At 37.5% G+C, this 24,582-nt stretch overlaps 1 protein-coding gene across 5 annotated transcripts in view; it reads right to left on the bottom strand.

Annotated features, from left to right (window-relative positions):
- RGS12 (regulator of G protein signaling 12) overlaps window positions 1-24,582 on the bottom strand; it is a 91,973-nt gene that overhangs the window by 41,871 nt on the left and 25,520 nt on the right. For 3 of the 5 annotated variants that reach the window (XM_075420417.1, XM_075420416.1, XM_075420420.1), the window contains one exon: window positions 5,968-5,989. In XM_075420417.1, coding sequence (XP_075276532.1) covers window positions 5,968-5,989 — 22 coding nt within the window. Of the gene's footprint in view, window positions 1-5,967; window positions 5,990-12,032; window positions 12,753-16,711; window positions 16,842-24,582 lie in introns of those variants that run through there. The other 2 variants (XM_075420419.1, XM_075420418.1) reach the window with 2 other exon arrangements.

The raw sequence follows: 24,582 nt of genomic DNA, 5'->3' as shown, positions 1-24,582 counted from the left end.
AGGACCACAGCGACACATCAGGTATACATTTTTCTTTGTCTAATCATCATATTAATTAAAGCGAATTAAAAACACTCAGCAAATAATGCCAAGTTTTCTTAGAAGAAATATTTGTTCCATTTTTTCTTTAAGACATATGAAAAAACATAATCAAGTCAACTGTTAGCTTCATTAGAGAATACCTGTCACCACAGTGAAACTACTGTGAAAGAAGTTCATGTGAATCTGAAGAGAACTGTACCTAAATTTGTTATTGGAAGTATTTGGCTTTAACTCTGCAGGTGGATAAGTTTTATTTTACAGTCCAGGCTATAAATAGACACACACTTCTTGACACATCTGGGACAGTTTCAGACACTGCCTCACTCCTAGAGGGTTGAATCCCCATCATTCTCCAGTGATGAATGATGAAAATTTCCTAGATCCTTTCAGGCAAAACCAGAGGTAAACTCACCCCACACACCAAACCATTTACACCTTCCTGGCTGACAGAGGGAAATTAGGGAGTAACCACACCAAGCACTCAACGCAGCACCCGAGGATTGAGAAGGGACTGCAAAATGGCAGACACAGCAGCCGGCAGCTTCGCCCTCGTCCCTCCATGGCAGCAGGAAGGGCCAAACGGCAGTTCCACTCTCGGGGTGTTCACACCAGCGGGCGATGCTAACTACGCCGCATTGCCAGCAGTTGCTCGCTCACTCCAGCTTGTCAGGGTTACGTTTGCTCTAAACTACTCCACTTTCTCGTTCCTCTGACATGCTGCCTGCTTTGGAGGTCCCATGCAAACAAATGAACCAAAACAAGACTGCATTTTCAACAGCTTTGAAAGCTACTGGCACAGGTCCTCTGAAGTGTTAAAGCAGCATTAAGGGATTACTCATTCACAGTAAACTGTTTCTGTTCTAGTGGCTTTTATTTAGCTAATTCAGATTTTTTTTCACAAGGAACAATCTGAATTCATACTCAACCCTGACCCTGCTTTGTTTTCCCTTAAAACAAAATTGCTTTTAAAACCTGTACAGATTTCTGCTGGAGTACTTGTCAACCTGCAAACAATATAGAACAAGGCTGTTTCCCAGAAAAGGCTTGGTTATTCTAGTTTCTTTTACCACATGTGAACAGCTGAAGTTAAACCAGTTACAGCCTAGTGCAGGTGTATCACTGCATAATTTAGAATCAGAGAAAAAGAAAGGTCAGATGGGAAGAAAAAAACCCCATCAACTATAGCACTAGCACACAATTTATCCAAATCATGCTTAAAAGACTGTCTAAGCCAGAACTTCTGCTCCACTCCCCTTGCAGAGGAATGCTTCCAGCATTAAGACTGCAGCATCAGATTCCCCGACTCACAACTCCTGCATTCCTAGGTATGCAGAGCTCACCTTGGAAAGCAGGAATGAAGAAACTTTCCAGTGAGTCACATATTTCACCTGATGAGCACTCTGTAATGATCATTAGAGGAAACACAGACCCTGATTCCCACCCTCAAACGTTCTAACTGCAAGGCTGTTGTGCAAAGTGGCCTCCTTCCTTCTTGTTAAGTGTTTAAAAGAAGAAGATTATTGGGAATCTCCGGATGCCAAAGGAGCTTACCGTGAAAACTCCAACTTAGGTGCACGGAAGACTAGCAGGGTTGTGGAGTTTCCTGATGCCTGCCTGCCTTTCTCCTTACTGTGTGAAAGCATCAACTTGTCTTGCACGACCTGTACAAGGAGGCTCCTTATTCCAGCATCCTGAGTCCCAGGACTTAATTTCTGTTCCATTTGAGAGCACCATATCTAGCGAGGAAGCACCACTTTCTGTGCACACTCAGTTAGTTTCATTTATTACCTTCTTCAAACAGAGAATTGACAGAGAATATTTTCTAAAAATCTGCAGAAAAACAATGTTTTACACCTTTTGTGTTTACACATTTTGTGGAGGTTCCGGTTTTGCTTTACAAATCCAGCATTATGTAAGAAAATGCAGGCACTTAGCTAAAATCTTGAAAGTATACAGGATAAGATTGCTTTGAAAGTTTAGATTTAAATAATACAAAGCAGCAAGTCTGAATACATTTAATCAAGGATATTTTTGTATGCATTTGTTCACAAAATCCATATGTATTTTTTGACCTACAAATACGTTTTATTATTGTAAGTAGCTACAAGTATTCCTTGTAATCACTGAAATGCATACATTCATATAATTAAGATATTCCAGTTAATCACTATGTACTTTACCTGGATAAAGCTGGTAAGAACCACTGTGGTGCCACTTAACCAAATACTTCAAGCTATTCACTGAAAGCCATCCTTCTGAATCCATACCAAGTTCAGCTGCAACCTCCCGGAACCCATTGGGTGCAGATGAGTCTCACCGCACGGCACATTGTTCCTCTGCAACTTTGGGATAAGGCAAGCTAACGCACTTCCCCCCAGCAATTCCTGGTAGCCTCTAACACCATTCTAAACAAATCGATTCTTTACCCACATGGCTTCAAGCAGAGGAAAGCAATAGTATACTTAACACACAGCATTATAAAATGCTACATAAATAATTTAAAGTAAAGACCTTTTGCCACTGCTGCTAAAGGAACTTGAATTATTTATGTTACAGTGGAACACAGCTACAGCAAGCATGGGCTGCCAATGTAAGTGAAAAATAAGTCATATACTTGCTGGAGCAAATAATCCATCTGTATTTACAGTGTAAACAGTAGCATTTTGTTTTATTTGGATCTCACCGCCAATTTTTTGCTCTACCTTCTTTAGTTACTTTCTACAACACAGTTTTACATTATTTATTATTGTAAACATCAGATTCCTTTCAAAAAAGTATTTAAGAATGCTTTTCCTTATGAAAACTTTTCCAGGTGATGAACACTAAAACAAAAAGTCAGTAGAGACTACAGCAAAGTAGTACCTTAGGAAAAAGACATGCATATAGTATCTGTTATGCTTAAGTACGTGGAAGTAAGAGACTTCAGCTGTGTGCAACTGATGTCTGTAGGGAATAGCAGGTCACAAGTGACTTAGAGATTCTTCACAGCTCAGATACCCCACCACCTGTCTGTCTGGGAGATGAATGATGATGTACTTCTATTATATGTCCTTCGACCTTAAGGCTTTCCCTTCTTAAAGTGCCATCTAGGTATGAATAGCCAACATCAGACATAAGCTGGGGACTACTGATCATCCCCATGATGATTTAGATGGCGCAGTGCTCAAAACATCAGCCACAGCCTGCACGCTGTGTACGCACCCTCACTACTCCTACCATCAGCAGGAATGGACAGGTTCCGAGGTGGGAAGCAGGAGAAATCTGCTAATTAAACATCACTGTAGTAACACTAGAGAATAGGTGCTGCAGATTAATTGATCTATAGCAGTGCTCTTGCATCTAAGCATTATTAGTTTGCATTCTGATTGTCTGCAATTCATTAAGCCACTCAATTACAGTTAAGAGTTGCTACTGGTCAGCATCTCTGGAAACAACACTAATTCAAGTACCTATATCTTTTACAGGTTACCTATCCTGCAAAGCCCAAGTGCACAGTTTTGACTAATGAGAACCTGCCAGCCCTGCACAAGCTGAGTTACCATGTACAATAAACGCATCAAGGGGTAGACAGTTTCCAGTGCCTGACTCTAATGTAATAAAAGCCATATGACATGAGGCTTCATTGACCTTGGAAAGAAAACATACAGAGAGCTGTCATGCCTCCCACTATACTGAGGGGATGTATACAAACACATAATAATTACTTTTTACACACAAATTTTCCACTCCAGACTACAGCTTAACAATGTTCTTTATAGCACCTAGTTATATGTACAAATACTAATATCAAGATTTAGTCTAGGAAGGGAAATATGCACTGCTATTCTAATGGCTACACTGGTGCAAATTTCTCTAATCTAGACACGCCCTAAAACATGTAAATCTGTGCATCTATTAATGAATTAGTGAGATTTGAGAAGATTGGAGAAATTTCAATGCTGTGACATATTCCATAAAAGTGAAAGCCTGAAAATATAATTCAGACTTGAATTAGAGCTTTTTACTCAGTGTAGCTCTAAATGAAATTAATTAGAAATTTATTTCATTTCACTTTTTCTGGTTACAGTCTCTCAGGTTCTTCTTTTTCCAATCCACTTTCTAAGTATTTAAGCATTGATTCAACACTATTCAGTACAGTTCAGCGATGAAGAGAGAGTCCATGTTAGATATTCAGCACTAGCTGAAAAAAACAGGTCATACAACTCAGCAGAAAAATGCATATAATTTGTTGCCTGTTCCTTCACCTCTGCAACCTACGTGGCCCTTAGATTTCATGACTGCACAAAACTGTATAGAATTAGCTGTGTAAACACAATTACCTATGGAATTGGAATGAAAACAAAGTCATATTGGAAGAACTGAAAATAAATATGATCTTTAAAATAAACTTTCAGCTGGAAGCATAAAGAGCTTGAAATGACTATCATACGAGTACTGTCATGGGATCTCCAAGTTTGGATAGGCAACAGAAGTAAAATAATTTTCATTAACATGGACCAAGAATCCTCGTGGAGACAAGACACAAGTACATTCCATTTTAGCTGAAAAAGATCAGTCACATTTTTTGTCCCTCAGCACCTGGAACTTAATTTAACCACATACACAAACAAAAGAAGTCTGTGCTTTGTCTTGATTTTTCTATCAAACAGGTAACATGTGAGGGGAAAAAAATACATATTTCTCCCACAAAAACACGGGCTACATTTTAGAAACAGAAAGCAGAACAGACACAATGATTTTCTGTTCCCCTCTTTTGTCACTTTGCAGACAAGACAGATACAATATAGAGTCTATCTTTATCTAGGCAGAAGTACTGTTACAGCAGCAGACTGTGTCAGGAGCAGAGAAGGAAAATACCTGACAAAGCAAGCGACCCTTTGGAAAACGGCTTTACCAAAAGGACCAAAAACAGTGATGCTTCTCTCAACTGTAGTTTTAGTATTGCAAGGAATCAGAAGTTAGGACACGATGGAGTTTTGTGAATAGTATTGCTACTTTTGCATTTACATTTGCATGTAATATAAAAAATTATCCTTTCAAAATATTTCTTCAATTTCACTGCACTAATTAGAGCAATAGTTTGCCCCCTTTTTCTTTAATAAAATTGTCTTGTACTGTTGTCAAAAGAACAGCAAAAGTAGTAATACGTATGTAAGTGAGTTTCTCCGCAGGATCAAGTGAACCAACTCTTGCCAAGCAAGACAAGTGAGAAAAGCTCTCCCTTGCGTATCCTAAACTATACAAATTCCTTTATTCCATTAATGAAGCATACTTCAACTGTTTCAATTAACTTCAGGGGTTCAGAAAAATCATCTTCTAACATTTAACAAAGCGTGGACGTTCTTTAGAACATTAAAGCCATGTTGAAATCAAAACAAACAAGCTTAGATGACATAAAGAGTTTACTTAAAACTACTCCAGAACTGCTAGAGCTCCATGCTGGGATTTTACAAGTATCAGATGACTTACCCCGTTCTCAAAATGCATCACACTACAAAGCAATTTCAACCTCAACAAATGCACCAACACAGCTTACAACTCAGGAGCTCGAGCATATCTCTTCAAAAGCAGACAGGGTATGTAAAGGGCAATAAAACAGAACAAGATTTTATCTACCATCCAACTACACGGAAGTCTACCAGCATTGCCTCTTTATTATTATGAATGAAGAAGCCTAGCTATAATAAAAACGTGCATATATAGAGAGATGCGCCACACAAAAAATTATGCAAATGAATCAGTGAGAGTATGTGAACATAATCCTGTAATATTTTTATTGGCACCGTTCCCAAAGAAGTCACAGGGCTCTGCACCACTTTGGACTCACATCGTGTAATATATCACCTTATTTACCACATGTTATGTTACTTAATGTGGAAAATTGATTCTTTTTCATTATAAAAGTAAAAACAAGCTTCAGCTTACCTCCATCAGAAACAGTTGCTGACTGTAATAAGAAAGAGAAAAATAAGCGTTACTAAAGTTTCACAACAAGTGTCAGAAATCTCCGAGCTTCACAGAATGTTTGAAGTGTTAGCTACTTTTATTATCTTATTAACAACCAGGAACATGAGAGAGGAAAATCTAAAGAAGCCAGCTGTTACTTTCACAGATTCCCCCCCACCATGAAGTTCACCACAGGCCTTTTAACCACTGTCCTGGAACTTGATCCCACTAGTACTTACTGGACAAAGTACCTCCTCCTGTGAGTAGCTACACTGACTCCAATCATCCTTCCAAGATGAACAGAGTCAATCGGTTGGTACATGCGAGAAAGCAGGTACCTTCAAAGTGACCCGCAAAGACTTAAAATGAAAACACCACCTCATATACTTCATTTTTCTGCAATATCCGGAGACATGTGGAGTCAAAATTAAAATTCAGGTATTTTGTAAATCAGATTACTCTGAAAACTTCCCCGCTGATGACTTCCAACTTCCACAAAACCAAAAAGATGTGTGTTTCCAATAAGCTAGGTAAGAACTCTTTATCACCTTTACTAGTCTGTTACATCAAATTTTCAAGGACAACTAGTCTTCTAGTGAAATGTTGAAGTTTATGTGTTTATCTGCTCTAAAATTTTCACCTTTGATTACAAATTACCTCAAAGCAGCTAACATTTCTGTAAAACCAAGCAGGTGACCACTTCACAAACGTGTACTCCAGAGCTTGCACCTTGACACTCAGCTGAGTGAAAAACTAGAAGGGCAGATGACTTCTAGATTGACATTTGTATTGATTTTTAATGGCTACTATTACTATTTAAATTTGGGGAACCTTTTCTTGGTCATTTAAAGTCTCCTTGAACCTTTAAATAACTTTCTAAATAGTTAAAAAGAAACTCTCTTCTTTTGCACTGCGCTTTAAAAAGCTAGAGAAGAATGCCCTATGTATCTACAGTATCTCCAAGATGGAATAGACAAGGAAGAAAAAAACCATACATATACACACAATGCAAGAGAAAAGCTGTCTCTCCACAGTTTGTCTGCATTGTCCAGCCTTGGCAACAAACACTCCCTCTGCTCCTCAAAATCCACAAAAACTTCACTAATCTTTAAAAGAATAGTATCTTTTCCTTCCTTTCCTTTTCTACTTCATCGCAGGATCTCATACTGCTGTTAACACCATCTGAAGAATATCACTTGTTCTAAACTGTTGTGGCCTCATCACTCACATCATCAGCAGAGGATCTGATCTCCTTTTTAATGCAAGTATTCTGGAACTTTCAAAGTCTAAACTAGTCTCTATTGACATCATCCCTCTGGTGCTAGTTCAGATAAACACATATACATCTTTCTTGGAAAAGATCAAAAAAAATTATGGCACCACTTCTTTAACTACACAAAAATAAATGCTTCTGAATCCGTGAAGCATAATAATCTAATCAAAAGTGTACCCAGGCCTCTCACTTTTTTTAATAGCACTGTTTCAGGTATCAAAAAAGTACTTCTGTTTTGGGTACAGTTCTTCAGTGAGGCTTAGGACATCTTTTCTACTTCTATTTTGAATGTCAGTCTAGCAAGCATATTATGCATTCAGAAGCCGTAACTTAATTCATGTTTGTAATTTAGAAAATTTAATTTACATTACTTAACTCCGTTTTATAAATATGATTGCTTCTAATTTCTTATTCGCATACTGTACAGAGCAGCTAATGAATAAACAATTCCAATGTCATTTCTCAAAGAATGAAGAAAAGGATGACTCAAAGTGAAGTAGTAGTATCAGTTTACACAGCAGACGGAAAAAAAAACTTTCAAAATATATACATTTTAGGAATGGTCATTTACTTTGGCAGCTTGCATGAATCTAGATTCAAACACCAAGTACAATTCTCCTTCATGTCTTTGAAAGGTATCAGGTAAAATGAACAGGATTCTCCTGATAGTAAAAGGAACATTTGCTCTACCATTTTCAAAAACTGGGAAGTCAACTATTTAAAATGTCATTTTAAAGGAAAAATGGTGTGATTTCATAGAAAAGTTCAAACATTACAGTAATAGTACCACTTCATTAAGTTTCTATGGACAATGAGATACAGTTTTTCCTCAATCCATTTAGCATAAATTAATGCAGTGAGGTTTCTACACACCATGGGTTGGGTTTGTGTCTTTATTTTAAATGCTTTGGCTAATGCACATTACATTACATCTGTCAACATCATAAAATCTCTCCAAGCAAGGCGTCAGTAATTATTATGTTTAAACATTAAAAAATCACCCATAGGAAGAACAGAATTCTTATCTAAATATCAACCACCTATATCTGTGCTATTAAGAAATTTCAAATTTCCCTTTGGTTTTGATATATGCGAACTACATGGTATTTTTTGTACATTACAGTGTCACTAAAACTACCCACCACATTCCAAGAATTATCAGTTTACTTCTGTAGATCACAGAATAAAATTTATTTTAAGAACATTTCTTTAAATACATCTATGTGACTGAACTAAATCCACTTAAGTCTACAAAAACAACTAGAAACTAAAGCTTATAATTATTGTGTAAGAATTTACAGCAATATGTTCAAAACATGTTTGTGAGTACTTAGGAATCTTGATATAAACCTGTCAGAAACTGCATGCAGTCCACATTCAGACAAAGAAGTTTCTCTTCTAAACTGTTCAGCTGAAACTTGTCTAGATTTGCCCAAAGGTGTAAGCTGCAAGACCAGATTTTTTTAAATACTATGATGATCTCATTTTAAAAATTCACTATATGTTGGGGGCTGTTTTTCATCCTTCAGTGCTCACGCTTACCACCACTGGAGGCTCCTCAGGACAGAATTTGATCTACTAAAAAGTTTTATTATTTGCTGAAATTTAACACTTACCATATAGATATTAAGAACTATCTCTTAAAAAAATATATGTATTAAGAAGCCATAAAATTGAACAGTTCCTGTATGTGGCCTTTTCTGAAAGAAACAAAGGGTGAGGCACAACCCTGTGCCAGTTAGGGCTAATGTGAAGATTAAAAAAAAAGTATATAAGTATTTCACTCCAAATGACAGGACATATATGTATTCATTTTGTGAATGCACATATGAACTATCACCCAGAGATAAAATCTAATTATATTCAACCCTCAAATCTTTCACAACCAGATAAGAACTGAAATTAGTTCTTCAAATTACCCTGACTTCCAAATTTGCTTAGGAAAAAGCCCATGGAATATGCCAGGAGTCCAATGGTAACAAGCTACCAAAATTTTTAAAATAAATCTAGTTTAGGAAAACTAAAATGTCTTCCAGTATCTCTCTTCATGGGAACTCTGGCTGCTTCTCTAGCTGGATTAGCAGCTGAGGTACCCAGACACAAACACGCACCCCGCAAAGGTGGAGGATGCAACTCTCTTCCCCAGGCTTCAGGGCAAGATCTCAACCCCTGGGATCCAGGCAAGGAGCTCAGTGCCAAGGCCAGCAAGCTGAACAGTGAATTCCCAATTACCATACACCATGAAAGATGTTCTAGGTCTCTACAAACTGGCAAGTGCTGCAGCATATATTAGATAGCATGAAGTTCTAATTAAGAGTAAACATAAAATTTCTCTTTGTATCATCTCTCTTTGCTAGGTGGAAAAACCAGAAGGGGCCATGAGTTTTTTGATGTCGCGTTCAGGATCTGCTTGCAACAAATCTGAAAGACTATTAGCTTACTATAATTAACATGGAGAAAACTACTTTGTGAGTACTTCAACTTATTGTTCCAGAACAGAAACAGACAACATAGTATCTCGCACCAACAACAGGGTAAAAAGGGAGAGAGGGCATAAAGGCGAATAATTCATAAGGCTGAAACAGCCTGTATCTTTTACCTTTCACGGTCTATAACCTGCTACCTGTGTGCACCACTGCATGAAACTAGTCTCATGACATCTTTCAGTGGACAGAAATTCTTATCCAGAAAACCCACTTAGTTCCATTTTACATGGATCAGGTCCCAGGAAACTAAGTACTGTCAAAGTCTGACATAAAGCCATGAGGCAGAAAACCCAAAAATATCCTACCCGTATCCCAGATATTACACTGAGCAAATAAATCCATGTGTACAGACTACCCAGGTAACACAATGCAAAAACGTCCTTTTTCTCCAACTCAGAATTTGTCATTCAAGTCAAAGTCATGCTCAAGTACTTGAGACGAACAAAAGGAAAGACGGGGATACCGGGAGGGGTGACACATACTAGGAAATGCCAGGCCTTAGCAATAAAATGGAACAACATGAAATCATCTGTGCTAATAGAACGTGGGCGAGTGCCTTCCTGAGTCAAAAAAGACATACATATTTCCAACTCCTTCTGAGATGCGGAGGGATAAAACCTCTAAGGAGAGTGAAGAAGCATTCCACTCTCGTACCCCAACCATGACAAAATCACTGACTAAACAGAAACATATATTTCTTTCCTGGGCATCCAGAAAAATTCAGAGAAAAAGTGATTAAGAATGACCTCTTTATATGTCCTTTCTAAAGCACACTTTCTTCCAATACAGGCATCGACTTTTTGCTGCATCCAAAGAATTCTCTGACTGCTGCTTTCAAAATCTGTCAAGACTTACCTAGTACAATATTACACTACACACCATTTTACAAAAGCCCCTCTAATTAAGCCTTTCAGCTTGGAAAAGCATACCTAGCTCCACCACTCTTCTGAACTGATTTTCTCATACGATTTCAAAATTCAAAATAAGTTTGGAAAACTTGTTGTGTTCTTTAAGAGATGAAAGACTGAAGATTTAGTGACTGAGTAGAAATAGCCAACTTTCAAACATTCTGTCACTCAGCTCAGGGAAAGCCTATCACTCAGTCAATTCTTTGCTTCCATCCAGCTCTGTTCAAGCTCCTTACTAAATCACCTGAAGCAACTTCTCCTTTTGCCAAGGTATGAATTACAAAGCGAGTCCCTAGATCTTAAGTCATGTTACTCCAGGACTTACATTACATACATGTATTTTTATCCTTTTAAATACATTACAGCATTAACATTGTACAAATGCCATGAACCCAAATGATCTCTGGGAGTGAGATCATGTCTCAAAATATACTAAACCATGTTCTAACATTTCAAATAAAAAATAAAGCCATATTACTTATAAGTTATTGCTAGGTTTCCTTACTAATAATCTCAAATGTATTTCTCACCTGAATATTCGAGTAATATTATTTTTACCCTCGGTTCAAAATATTATGGCAATTGGTTTAAAGATCTAGAATTCTGAGAAGGATGCCCCTTCAGAATGCAAGTTAAAGGATGACTATTACATAATTCATCTTTTCTGCCACCAAAGAAGTGCATTTATAATAATTAATACAATAGTATTACAGATGCAAGAATTCCAAAGGAAAAAAAATACAGTACAAGTACTGTACAGTAATTTTACTGAATACATTCTTCTCTGAAAGTTAGATATTTTTGTCAAATATTTAAATCTACAAAAACAACAAATGAACAGTAAATGACGTGACATTTGGAATTCCTTTAAGAAATAAATGTTCAACTTTTTACCCCAAACAAAACCAACTTTATCACATATAAACACTGTGGCTTAAATGCAAAATCCACCCTTAAAATTATTTTTATAAAGATATATACAAAATGCATACAGTTTTACCTAAAGATATAATACTGATATAATGGTACAGAAAGCACACACAAAATACACAGCACAAGTAAAAACTAGGCACAGATTATAAACATACTGATTTTTTAGCTTTATACATATTGGGCACAGTTCATAAATACATCTCAAAATCTGAATGTTAGTTGATAAATAAGACTGTCTTTACTCTGATAATAAAATCCAATGTTTGCATTCACAAAAGAATTTTAACTCAAATACTTTAAAGTAAAAAAAGCTTAAGGGCTAAGCAAAAAGCATTCTAAAGCTGATAACATTCTTCTCTAATTTCTTGCCAATAACAATAGCCTGTTCTAATTTCTCACTGCAAGGATGCCTTGCTTTAGCTAAATATAATTCGTATCACTTACCCGCTCTTCATAAGAAACGGCAGTTATTTTTCCTAACAGTACTCTTCCTAAATTCATCTTCACTTAATATGGAAAAAGCATTTCCTTAACACATCAGCTTCTGAAAGATTAAACTAAAAAATTCAACCCTGTTCCATGCCTGTACATGCCAGTAAAGTTTAAAGGCATTTCATATGAAGTTCTATTTTACTCCCTTTATGTTACCCATAGCAACAGGCCAATGCAGGAAGCTGTGGTTCGTCAGGGATTCAGATTAGATCTCAATTATCTCTCACCAGAAAAGCTAGATCATTTTATATAAATCACACTGATCGTATTTTAAAACGTTTCCTATAACAAATCAGGAAAATAAAATTATGTTGAATTGTGGGATAGTCCTGTATTCAATAAAACAGTTTCCAAGGCAGTTTTCAGAAAAACATTAGTTAATCACCCTAACATTAGTTATAGAAACATTTACATAGTAAACCACTATTTTCAGAGGTTTACATAATGAAAGCCAGAATAAAGTAGGACCTCAAACAGTCTATTCTGCTTAACTTTTGAGTGGTTAACACTATAAATTGCCTGTAAAAATCCTTATTACAAGGAAACCTGGCATATTTGGTTAAACCTAGGAACAGCCCATTGTCACTAAAGACAAAATTCTCCTTTCAGAAACCAACTGATATTCTGCTCTTCCCTCCTCACTACACAAGCCTATGCTCAACCGATGTCAAGACAGTTCTGAGCACAGAGCCTTAGGAACAGAGAGCAAAATAGGTTACTTGTAATGTAAGAGGGAAGTGCTATTAACTTGCCTGTGAGAGCAACATCTTCAAGACACTGTATAAGGAAAGTATAGGATTTCATGAAGTTTGCTACTATTCACAACTAAATAGCAACAGGACCTAAAGCATTCATCACTGTTATTTTTCAAGCAATCAAAATACAATTTTCTGCTAAAAATAAACACCAGAATTGCAAACTGGGAATGATTAGTGGGCATTCTTATGCTAGTGGGATGTCCTTAAAGCCAAGGTGGACTTATTAGCAGTAGTTTAGGAAAGAGGAACCTTCTGCATTTTTAAATGCAGCATGTGGAATCCCCCACATCCATACAGTTCCTAGGTCAAGCCCCTAGTATAAAAATAATCCTATGAAGAAGGCAGATATTCCTCTGAACTTTATAGAGAGAAAATCAAGCAGAAAGAAGAGCCTTTACTGAAGTTCTCACAAGACTGGCTTGCAAAAGACAGTCCAAGTCTGCATATCTTCTCATTTTTGGATTTGAGATGAAGAGACTTAGTTAACAGAAAAACATGATTTTCTCAGTTTAGTTTAGAGTGATCAGAGATTTTAAGTGAATTGCAAATGAAAATGGACACATCACGCTTTAACAAGCATTCCAGAGACACAAGCAAATTGCTGCAATGGACGAAATTCATTTTATGATTGATTACTTGTTCGAATAGGCACACCACCGCACTTAAGAACAGTGTCTTCTGCAAGTATTTAATGCCATGCAGAAATGCAATGGAAACAAATGGGTGGGTAGGTAGGAAGGAATGTGCTTTACAAATTACACCCTCCATTATTTTAGGACTTGGGAAGCAAATCCCCTATGGTACTTGCACAGCACAACAGTTTTACTCTATGTGGATAAGTATCAAAATTTTATAATTCTATGAAGAAAAAAATGCTAGAGCTGTTCATAAACTGTATATGGCTTGACACTAAACCCAGTCGGACGCAGCATGTATTTTCACTTTCAATACCTTAAACAAACAAACAGCAACAACATTAGAAATACGCAGGTGATCAGGTGCATAATAATCCTCACACTGGACGAATAAGGAAAAAGGACAAATAGATCAGAAATGCCTAGAGAACTTTCCTGTGAACACCCCCCGGGGCAACACAAAAAAGAACTTTCATCAATAGTGCTGACTTAGCACTCAACCTAAGTCCTCTAGGAATCACCTAGAAAGACCAAATATACCAGTAGAGTTTAACAGTTGTGTATTCACCCACAAGAGCGCAAGAGTCATTAAGAGAAAAACAACCCCACATGCAATGGGATGTAGTGGCAAGGCTAGCAATTCACCACAGCCACCGTTGCAAACACTGTGTGTGGGCAACGCTTTATACATTCTAGGCACTCATACTTGGCATTATAAACTTAATAATCCCTTAGTTTAAACAGACCTTTAGAGTTGTTGATTTTATTTCATTGAACTGAGCGTTGCACGTCCACATTTTTTCCATACAGTGACTCTGCTAATACTGCAAATAAGCTCTACCAATTAGACAGTACCAGTTAATGATAATGGCTATGAAACATCACGTGACTCTGAAAGCCTTTTAGAAAAGTAATATCCCTCTACATTTTCACAGGTCACTTCAGCAGCTGCCAGATTCAAAACCTCGTGATTTTGTGCACCATACTTGTAAACCAGGCAGGCAACTCAAAGTTCAAAGGTCAAAAGCAGAAGAAATGTTAATTTGCAAAGCTATTAATGGAAAGTGTTAAAATATGACACAACAGCTTTAAAAACCTTATTCAGATATACCAAAGACGACATTTGTAAACCCACATCCATCTGCTTAGAAGCTAAACTGTGGGAAGGGGTAGAGACCCCAGATACGGTTGATCTGTTTTTCTCTTCTACCCTCCCTCCACTCCCTGCTCTTATTTTGTTTCATACATTTGTTTTCAGAGTAGAAAAAGCTGAAGAAAAAGACAGAATGACAGGAAGCCTGGATAAGTTCTAACTTGTCAAAGGAGGAATAGGATTTAATATATTCCTGACTCCTAAAAGAAGAAAACACACACAAAAATGCCAGGCAACTAGAAAGAGGCAATCCCCTGGACTAGCTCCTAGTCACACAAATTCCTAAAGGAAACTGGACTTTGGCAGAATGCACTACCAAAAATCTTAAATCTCATCAAGTATTTCTTTTTTTATCTCACATTAAAGAAAGTAACAGCTACTTGCATCAAAGCCAGAGAAAAAAAAAAATCTGTTAAAAATATGATTTAGCTCACTGACCCTAGATACTGAAATAAAAAGCAGGAGTATCAAAGCCTACACACAAATTAAGAAAACTTTGCTGTGAGTCTTTTTTCCTAGTTCTCCAAATTTTCTGTAATTTGTCTAGACATATTTTTGTCAATGATCTGTCAGCTACTCAACAGGAAACAGACCCCATACATACTACTGATTAAAAGAAGGAGGATTCTCATATTTACAACACTGTGGTTTCCCTCTATCAATTTTACAGATAGAAGTCCTTTCTATTCCAAGGTGCTAGTAAACGAAAAACACTTTCAAGCCAAACTATTTGGAATTTATTCGTTTATAACTAACTGAAATACAAGCTGCCTTGTTAAATCCCAAGACTTCTCACAGAATAAACTCAGTGAAGCAAGGGCCTGGATGGAAACTGCTGTTCCGAGTGCCCCCTGCTGTCTGCCTGCACTTCTGAGGCTGCTGCGGACACTTCCAAGTGTTACATTCAGGAAGAGCTCCCATCCAGAAATCTACTCTAAAAAACAAACATTTGGTTTTGAAAGCTGGATTGTAAACTTTGAAAAATACTTCTGTAGAGCCTGACTGTAAATTGACAATAAAAAAATACACTTTTTCACAAATAATTATAATTTTTTTTCCTTCTGTTGATCAACATTTTAAGAATACTGAATTCTCTCCAGTAATAAAAACATGCAGAAACAGCATAACTTGCCCATTCAGATGGAAGGTGACTTAAAGCTCAACAGTGAATTAAAATTAAATTACAAATTAAGGATGATATGATTAAATGACAGATCACTGAAACACATTAAGCCGCTTCTGAATTTCCTACTGCTGCAGACGGAGCCTCTAAGAATCAATAGATTCTGAGGAAAACAATGTAAAACCGAGCATGAAAACTACTAATTTTTAAGTAAACAATGCAAATATATCTTCCTAAGTCTTGTGATTTATTTCTTTTCCTTTCCATTTTAAAAAATGATAGTTTTGCTGCTATACTTCTAGCATTAAAGACAACTATATTCCAAGATATACAGACATACAGCATAACACTCTAATGTCAAAATTTGATAATACAGCTAGGACCTGTACTTACAAAATATGTGTTTTCTGAGCAACAAGAAGCTAAAACTGGTCTCAAGCCTCTAGACCTCAGAAATTTTCTCATTTATTTTCAGTTATTTTAATAACTCATACCATCTGGATTCTGTTTTATTGGATAAAAATCCATCTGGAAGAAAAATCACTTTAGCTGCACACCTTAAACAACCACTGTAACAATCAGAAGGTAACTTACAACTTTAACATTACATTCTTGCTTCACGAAAATACATGTGCAAGTATAATGAAAAGTAAAAGTTTTATAAAAAACTTAAAGAAAAGTATCTGTATATCTACCATATTCACTCCACATTCTAAAAACAATACAATGCTAAAGAGAGATTTAAAACATATCTATAAAATTGGTGTATTCTTAATTCATAATAGAGCTTATATAGAAAGTCAACTGAAATACTTACGAACTTTGTCTCTTTCAAACCTCATTGAATCCTTAGAAGCATTATTTATCATATTTCACTGCAAGATTTCTTAGCTCGGAAGATTACTCATTAAACCATATTCCTGTTTTCTGTTCGCTTTAGACAAACAAAACTTTATACTTACAGACACTTGACTATCAGTAAAAGTTTTCTCCATGTATAAATAGTTTAATAGCTCATTGTTAAGAAACAGTCCCTTCAACTTTATTATTATGTTCTCTCTGAACACATATTTACTTCTTCCAGAGTCCAGTAAAAAAATGAGGCTTCTCTGTCTGTTGCCCTATCAACACCTCTCCCATTCTCCTCCCTCCCCAGCACATTCTCCGCCCTCAATACTAGTTCTGTATCTTCTCATCAAAAGGAACAGGCAGCTTTTAAAATGTTGTTCAGGCAGGTCCTGTGTAACAATAAAGCTTATGTACAGACAACAGCATGCTGCCGAGGAAGCTGCTAATGTAAAATGCACTCACTGAGGGCCTACAGGACACTGTCTTCATGTTTGTCCAAACTTGTTTCAGCATTGAGTCAACATTGTTTTTGCCGCCAAAGTATTCTCTTTTTTAATACATTCCCCTTTGATGAGGATGTTATCTGAATGAACTAGGTCATCAATCCCTATTAAAAATACTTATACTGTAATCTAAAAATAGCACTTTTTAAAAAAAAAAATGTTAAAACTTGTAAGAATCACAGCAACTTTCTTTCCGTTTCTGGCATGCAGGTACGTGTCTCGGTATGATTACAATCATATGTACGCATATTACGCAATCTATCCCATCCCACCAAAATGTTCCGTGTTCTTTTGAGTAAGCAGGGCATTGGCATTTACAAGGATCACGTTCCCAGTGAAACACGATTCACGTAATTTTCAATACCACACCTACTCTCCAGACAGACCAGCAATAGCTGTGTATTTTCAGAAAGAAATGCACACACTTTCTGCCCAAACAGTAATGTTTAAACACCATCCTTCTGCAGTTTCTTGGTCCAGAATGAAACAGAGGATGAATTTTTACTGTATATTTTTCAGTATCAGAAGAATGATGAAAAGTTTGGAGGATTTAATATCAAACAAAAAGCAGTAGCTCATGTAGTAGAAGCTCCACAGGTGATTGCCTTTTTTTTTTTTTTTTTCAAACTTGACTGGACTGATAAATCTATGAGGACAGTGAAAATTAAATGTTACCAGCTCCTAGCCAAAATCCCAGCAGTTTAATCATGGAGATAGGGTCAGAAACAATTCACAGACAGCTACAATGCTACCATTTGTGCCCTATATATTCTGTGATTATACTCTAGAAATACCAATTCAGTTCATTAAATAAGGCCTTAGTTCATTCCCTAACATTAACCAGATCTCACAGAGCAAAAATGCCTCCTCACCGCCATTAGCACGAGACATGACCAAAAGACAAACCAGGTAACAGGAGGAGCAGCCAAGAGAGGGCAGGGACAGCGGCATGAAACCAGCCACCCAGCTCCTCCCTCCCACCCAGAATTACGCGGGCAATGTGGTTTGCAGCAGCAACTCTGCCCAGGAAAGCCACAGGTGCCCTCTCCCTCAGACAGCTGTAGCACACATGGTAAATGCTCCCAGAGCCCACGGCAGTTACACCACGCCAGGAGATACGACGGTCAGCAAGCCCCCCACTCTGCAAACAAACAGGTTTACACCAAGTGTAAGGTAACGCAGCTTCCTCTGCCCAGAGGACAATCCATAATTCCACAGTTAAGGGGAAGCCATGTCCATCCTTTGGGCTAAGAATGTAAGAATCAGTTCAAAATACATGTTTATCAAACCCAGTATTATTTCCAGTAGTGGCCACACATGGATGTCAGCTGACGAGTAACACAGTGCAACATATAGGACACTTCCCTGACTACATTCTCCCAGACTCCAGGTACTTTTAGTTCAGGACATTTCCTGAACCTGGTGTGGCTTGTCTCCTTAATAATCCCCTGTGGCTCTCTTTTCCAAATACTTGTCCACTTTGCCCCAGGACATGCAAATTTCTTGCATCCACAGCATTGGGTGGTGAGGCGTCCCACAGACCAACTCACCTCCTGCATGAACAATCGTGTTCTTCTGTTTGTTTTGCTCCTGGCTCCAGCTACCTTTAATTAATGGTGTTGACTTCTTGTCCCGAAGGAGACAGTGAGCAGCCAACCCTAACTACTTTTTCTATACCACCTATGATTTTGTACTTCTGTTACGCCTTCCTGAACCTTTTCTACTTCTAACATATCACAACCTTTTTGAAACAGAGAGACCAGAACGTAACATTCAAGGTGTGGGCAAATCACAGATTTATACAATGGAATCATTATGTGGTTATTTCCTCTATTCCTCCCCTAATAATTCATAACATATGATTTTGTTTCATTGCTACTGTATTGAGCTGATGTTTTCATGCAACTGTCTCTTCCAAGTTAAAAACCTCCCTTCTGAGAGGAAACAGCTCAGAGACGTGTACGTATCATTTGATACTTGAAGTTAGGACTATTTTGCCTCATTTGCATTGCTTTACATTTATCTGCATACATTTTCATCTGCCATTTCATTGTCCAGTCTTATAAAAACAGACTTCTCTCATCTTCAGAGACTGCTCATGTCCTTATTACCTTGAGTAACTTCACCTCACTGCTCACCTTCGTGGGAGGAGCCTTAAGAGATGCTCTTGAATCAACAACTGTAACATAAGAAACTGAAGCAAGGGCCAGCCTTAAGCAGCAGGTTATTCTGGGTTTCAATACTAGACCCCAGAGCTTCAAGCTATTACTCTGCCTCAATGTCAGGGGGTTAACAGGCCTCATTAATTTGATCCAGGAGAGCACAGAGTTTTAGTTCAGAGAGAGCAAGCCCATTTTTAAAAGAACCCTAGGTACCAAAGGTTATGGAGAAAGACAGCCCTGAGAGGTTGCCCACCTACCAAAAGTCTCAATCCAGAAAGCACTGACTGTTTCATCACTGCGCAAAGAAACCAGAACCAAAGAAATCAGAACCAAAGGAATGGAGCCAAAACCAAGGTCTCATACCTTACATTGCCGAACTAAGGGACATGACCCCTCTGCAGCTTCAGGTGGTTACCTTAACTTGTTCACCCTGGCTGATCCTTGTAGTTCCACAGACATGACTGCATCAGATATGTTGACAGCTTATGAATTCACCTGTGTCCGTTCAATCAAACACCTTAAGAATGTCGATACTGGCTACTGACAAGAAGTAAGGCCTGCTGCCTGAAGATTTAAGCAGAACACAATTTCTCAGCTAGTCCCTGAAAGCATACACTGTGCCTCTGGTTCTGTGACAGAAATTGGCTTGTGTTGGAGAGCCAAGCCCACAGGCAATAAAGCTTGGACAGTGCTTGAGTGGCAGGGTCAGACAATGTACTGATTGCTTCTTCCGGGAGAAATTTCTCCACACAGTGCCAACTGTCTTTGCACACATGGGGACTGAATTCCCTACGGAATCCATCCAAGGCAACACTGTTGGTTTCTTCTCAGGCACTGAAGTATGGGATGAGCGTTGCTATGATGAGCACTGCCACATGCACCTCACAAAGAAAGCAGAGATGAGATCCAGCTCTCAGCACATTCTCTGACTACTCCACTTTTTACATGCAAATTTACATAGCAAATTTCTCCAGAATCTGAAGAAAATAACCCAAAAGCTGTCAAAAAGAATAAACAGTAAAATTACAAAAGTATGGTCACTTTACCATTATTCTCAGTGTCTTGAAAAAAAATCTCACAATTTAAGATTCTGGATTGTATCTAGAAATAAGTATCTCCAATTCACGATAAACAAGAGGTTACACACAGCTGTACTCATCTGTCGACCAAGCCACCTTTGTCAGATACTTTACAAAACTGTGTGAAGAACATAAGAACTTTCCATGACAAAGTCTGTAAACAAAAAGAAAACTGAGAGCACATATCGGTAATCTTTTAAACATTATGATACCATATAAAATAACAGCAAAGAGTTAAGTTTAATGCCAGTGCACAATCTGTGGAAAAAATAAATAGATGTATACTGCTAGCATGATATTGTCCTCCTTTAGGTAATAACAATGGATATATCTAAAGTACCTCATAAGATCACACATGCCAAAGTAAAAGAAAGAAGAAGATCCTCTACAATACGCTGAAAAGTGTGTTAAATTCTTAACAGAGCAGTCTAGAGAACCAAAAGTGAAAAAATGATGCTCCTGGAAATCTTTAAGGCACATTAAGAATGATGTCAGCAAAAACCAAAAAGACTAAGGGACACCATAGGCATCATCCAGAACCAGATGACTGTAGCCTACAGACACACTGGGTCTATCTGTACATAGATATATCATCTCAAGATGAGCACCATAAGGTACTGCATAGTTGCAAAGACAATTGGTGCTTCGTGGCCACTATCACACCACCAAGCTCTCCCAACCTCCCACCAGTCAAGCTGGTTGCATTCAAACTGCTGCTGGGCACGGTGATGCTAGCTATTAGGGCTAACCTCTAAACCATGTCCGAAATCACTGGAGAAAATGAACTCGTTGGCTTAGGATGAAGCCACATAAAAGGCAACTCTAACAGTGTGACAGTACAAACATCGCAAGCCCCTGCCTGCCCAGTGCCCCGGCACTGTTTCATTTACCCGCGCAGGTGTGCAGCCGCTGTGCAGCACAGCAGAGAAACCACTCCAGCCAGGACTGTAACAAAGGTCTCAACAGAGCAGAAACCACTGAATACTTTCAAAGCCTTACTGATCAGATCCATGACCACGTATGCTACAGTAATTCAAGGAAAAGAAACCAACGTTTAATGTCATGACTAACTTATGCTATTTAAAGCTATATAGTACAGTTCAGCAATAGGGTCTGAGCTATTACAGCAAGTGACTGTAAAATCACAAAGCACACACCTTGTGCTTTGCACTGTTCTAAAAGCTGACCCCGGTGGCACACTCCAAGAAACAGGAGCCGTCACTCGTCGCCACTCCTCCGAGCCACACCAGACAGGTTCTAGCAAAGGGAAAACAGAAACAAAGAACCTAGGCTGCGGTCACAGATCCACACGGCTTTCAAAACAGCAGCGTTAGGGGCTGGGCTGTGTTAGCACCCAGGCTGCAGAATATCCGTAGATGAGACAGGAGTAGCCCTTTAGGAACTCTATTATTAACATGCTAAAAATACAGAACTACCTTTTACATACAAAAATGGAGATTTTATTCTTTCATACAATTTTATTTTGAACTGGCCTTTTCTCCACCTTCATGCAAGCAGACAACAAAATTGTCAATTGGTCAGTTACACCTTAGATAAAAATTAGGACAAAATGCATGAAAAGATGCAATACTTAAAGGTAGTACACAGTGGAAGCTGTGTATACTGGCAGCCCGTGACAAGTCATCATAGCTTAAAAAAAATTGGTGAAACCTAAGACAAAAAATATACATTCTTTTCAAACTTTAAATTCACAATTACAAGATGAGAATAAAGAGGCCTCTTGATTTAAATCACGTAATTATACTAGCCATAGTGGTGGTGGTGTGGCCATGGTGATGATCTGAGAACATCAGAGAAGCAAGCTCTGCAGGGAGAGTTCATGCTTTTTATTAGATCAACTGACAGGGTGGGAAAAGTTTGGGGCATGTTTAGCTCTTCTTGTCTGATTTTCCTAGTATACGAGTTGGTCTAATATAAGCTATTATCTCCCTGTGTAAGCTTTGTCTGATTATTTAAATAAGTCAAACAAAGACAGGTACCCACTTAAAAACTCATTATTAAGTCAAATGAGCATTTAGGGTTTTTTGCCACCCACAGATGCCAAAGCTAATATCCAGCAGAGACATGTCATTCATTAGTATAAAAACCTCATACCAAAGAGATGTGTTGTATGCTTTCAATTAGCAGATGAAATGTAAAAGAAGTTGCTTCAGTGGAATTAACAAAACACAAAAAACCCCAAGCATTATTATCTATAATAACAGCTAATAACACTATATTATTAACAGTTATAATTAAGATAGAACATGCTAACAAAATTCCTCACACTGATTTTTAAAAGGAATACAGGATACATTCCAACTTTGAAAAATTACTGAACTCTAGAAATTTGATCCAACAAATGTTCTTTTTCATATAGGATATAGCTTTAAGGACTCCGAAACAGTATGAGGACAAGAAGAAAAGCAGCAACAGCCATATTTTTTTGTCCTGATATTTAACAGTTTTTAATTTTAAAAAGATCTCCACATTAAAAGATTATTTAACGGTAGTCAAAGAGCTTGACACTTCTTTGCTTAAGATACTACATCTCTCTTGATACTATTCTGCCCTATTTTTAACCACAGAGAAATACCAAAGTACAAGTGCCACAATGATTTTCAGGAAACACAACAGCTTTGAATGTTCTCCTTGGTGAGGAGGAATCTAAATTTGTTGACTTCAAGGGAATACCGCAAGGGACCCTCATTTTTACAGTTTAAATTTAAAATCAAGATACAAATGCAATGAACTATAGTTGAAAGTCTTATGGAATCTGGTTCCAAAACTGTTGATGAGTAAAAGGATTACTCTGTTTAATGTAAATTTTTACAAAGGCAGTGTTCTAGTCTCTGTAGTCTCACAGAGTCACCCTTACTGTGTTTATAAATCTAGAAACAATGTCTTTCCCAGGACAGAATCATGCAAGAGGATGAGAGTAGTGGCACTTACCTACACGGAAGAAAATTAGCAAGAAAGATAGGGTCACGCTCTCTTATTAGTCCAAATATTAAATACTCCTAAATCATGGCAAGTTCCATATAGCCTAAGCTACACCTTGCAGATACGAACCAACAAGCATGCTATAAATTAAAATTGGTGGAAATCACAGAATTTTAACACGGTTGTTAATGGATGCTACTTCATAATGACAAATGAGTCACACAGGAAAATTTTTTACTTCATACAAAATAGGCATCTGTCTGTTCTTAACAAAAACAGGTTTCTTGTAATTTAATAAAGAAAAAGTTCTAAATATATTTCTAGAGAAAACAACGTAATTAAGGCATATACTAGACACTAATTTTCTGAATTGAGTTCCAGCTTACAAGATAATCAGTCCTGGTATGAATTAGCACAATTTCCATAGTTCATAAATAAAATTTTGTATTTTGTGTTTTGTGTGACATTTTCTGTACCATAGTCTTAGCATAATTTTGCAATCTCATCCTATTTTGATCCCTGCAGATTTAAAATAATCTTGTATACAGGTTCTACTAGTTAAAACAGCATCTAGAAGTTAATCCTACAGACTTATCTTTTTTTTTCTGTGTATAATACAGCCTCTTCAAGTAAGAGGAAAATGCTTAAGGAGGGAAAACTGTATCATTACAGCTAATTCTAACCTTATAAGAATATTGTCTGTGCATGTATAACAAGCCATAATCCAACAATTTAGAAGAAAAGGTAAAACAGTCTCCTGCAAACACTGTTTTGATTTATTAAAATAATATGTATTAAAATATGTTTCATACTTGGATAGATTTAAAGAAAACTGCAAAGAAATCACGCCACCTTATGGCAGAAGATAGCAAAACTGACAGCTAGCATTTCACACACTACCGCTCCAAAGACAAGAGGAGCTAGTTCATACTTTCACAAAAAATCCAAATACAACCTTCTTCAGACCCAGAAGCAAATGAACAGCGTTCAGCATATACCCATAAAGGAAACTGCGGGGAACCTACTTACACTGCTCAATTTAGAAGACTAAGCTGGATGCCAGCAGCAATCAAACCCAGAGAAACATATTCATTTTCAGACTTCGTGTTTGGGTTAGTACCTTATCCATTCTGCTAAGATAACTGGAAAGAACACAACAGACACCGAGCAGCCTATATAATATGTTCACGATCATTATTCCAAAGGTGGAGTCTCTAAGAACTTCCTGGTATTGTTATTTCCTCTTCCAGCAACTCTAAATAGATGGCCTGAAATAGTCTAAGCACGTAGTAACAAC

This window comes from Opisthocomus hoazin, chromosome 5 (genome assembly GCF_030867145.1).
Source record: "Opisthocomus hoazin isolate bOpiHoa1 chromosome 5, bOpiHoa1.hap1, whole genome shotgun sequence".
Taxonomy (NCBI): Eukaryota; Metazoa; Chordata; class Aves; order Opisthocomiformes; family Opisthocomidae; genus Opisthocomus; species Opisthocomus hoazin.
Note: the sequence above shows the minus strand (reverse complement) of the source record. Positions and strands in the feature narration are given on the sequence as shown.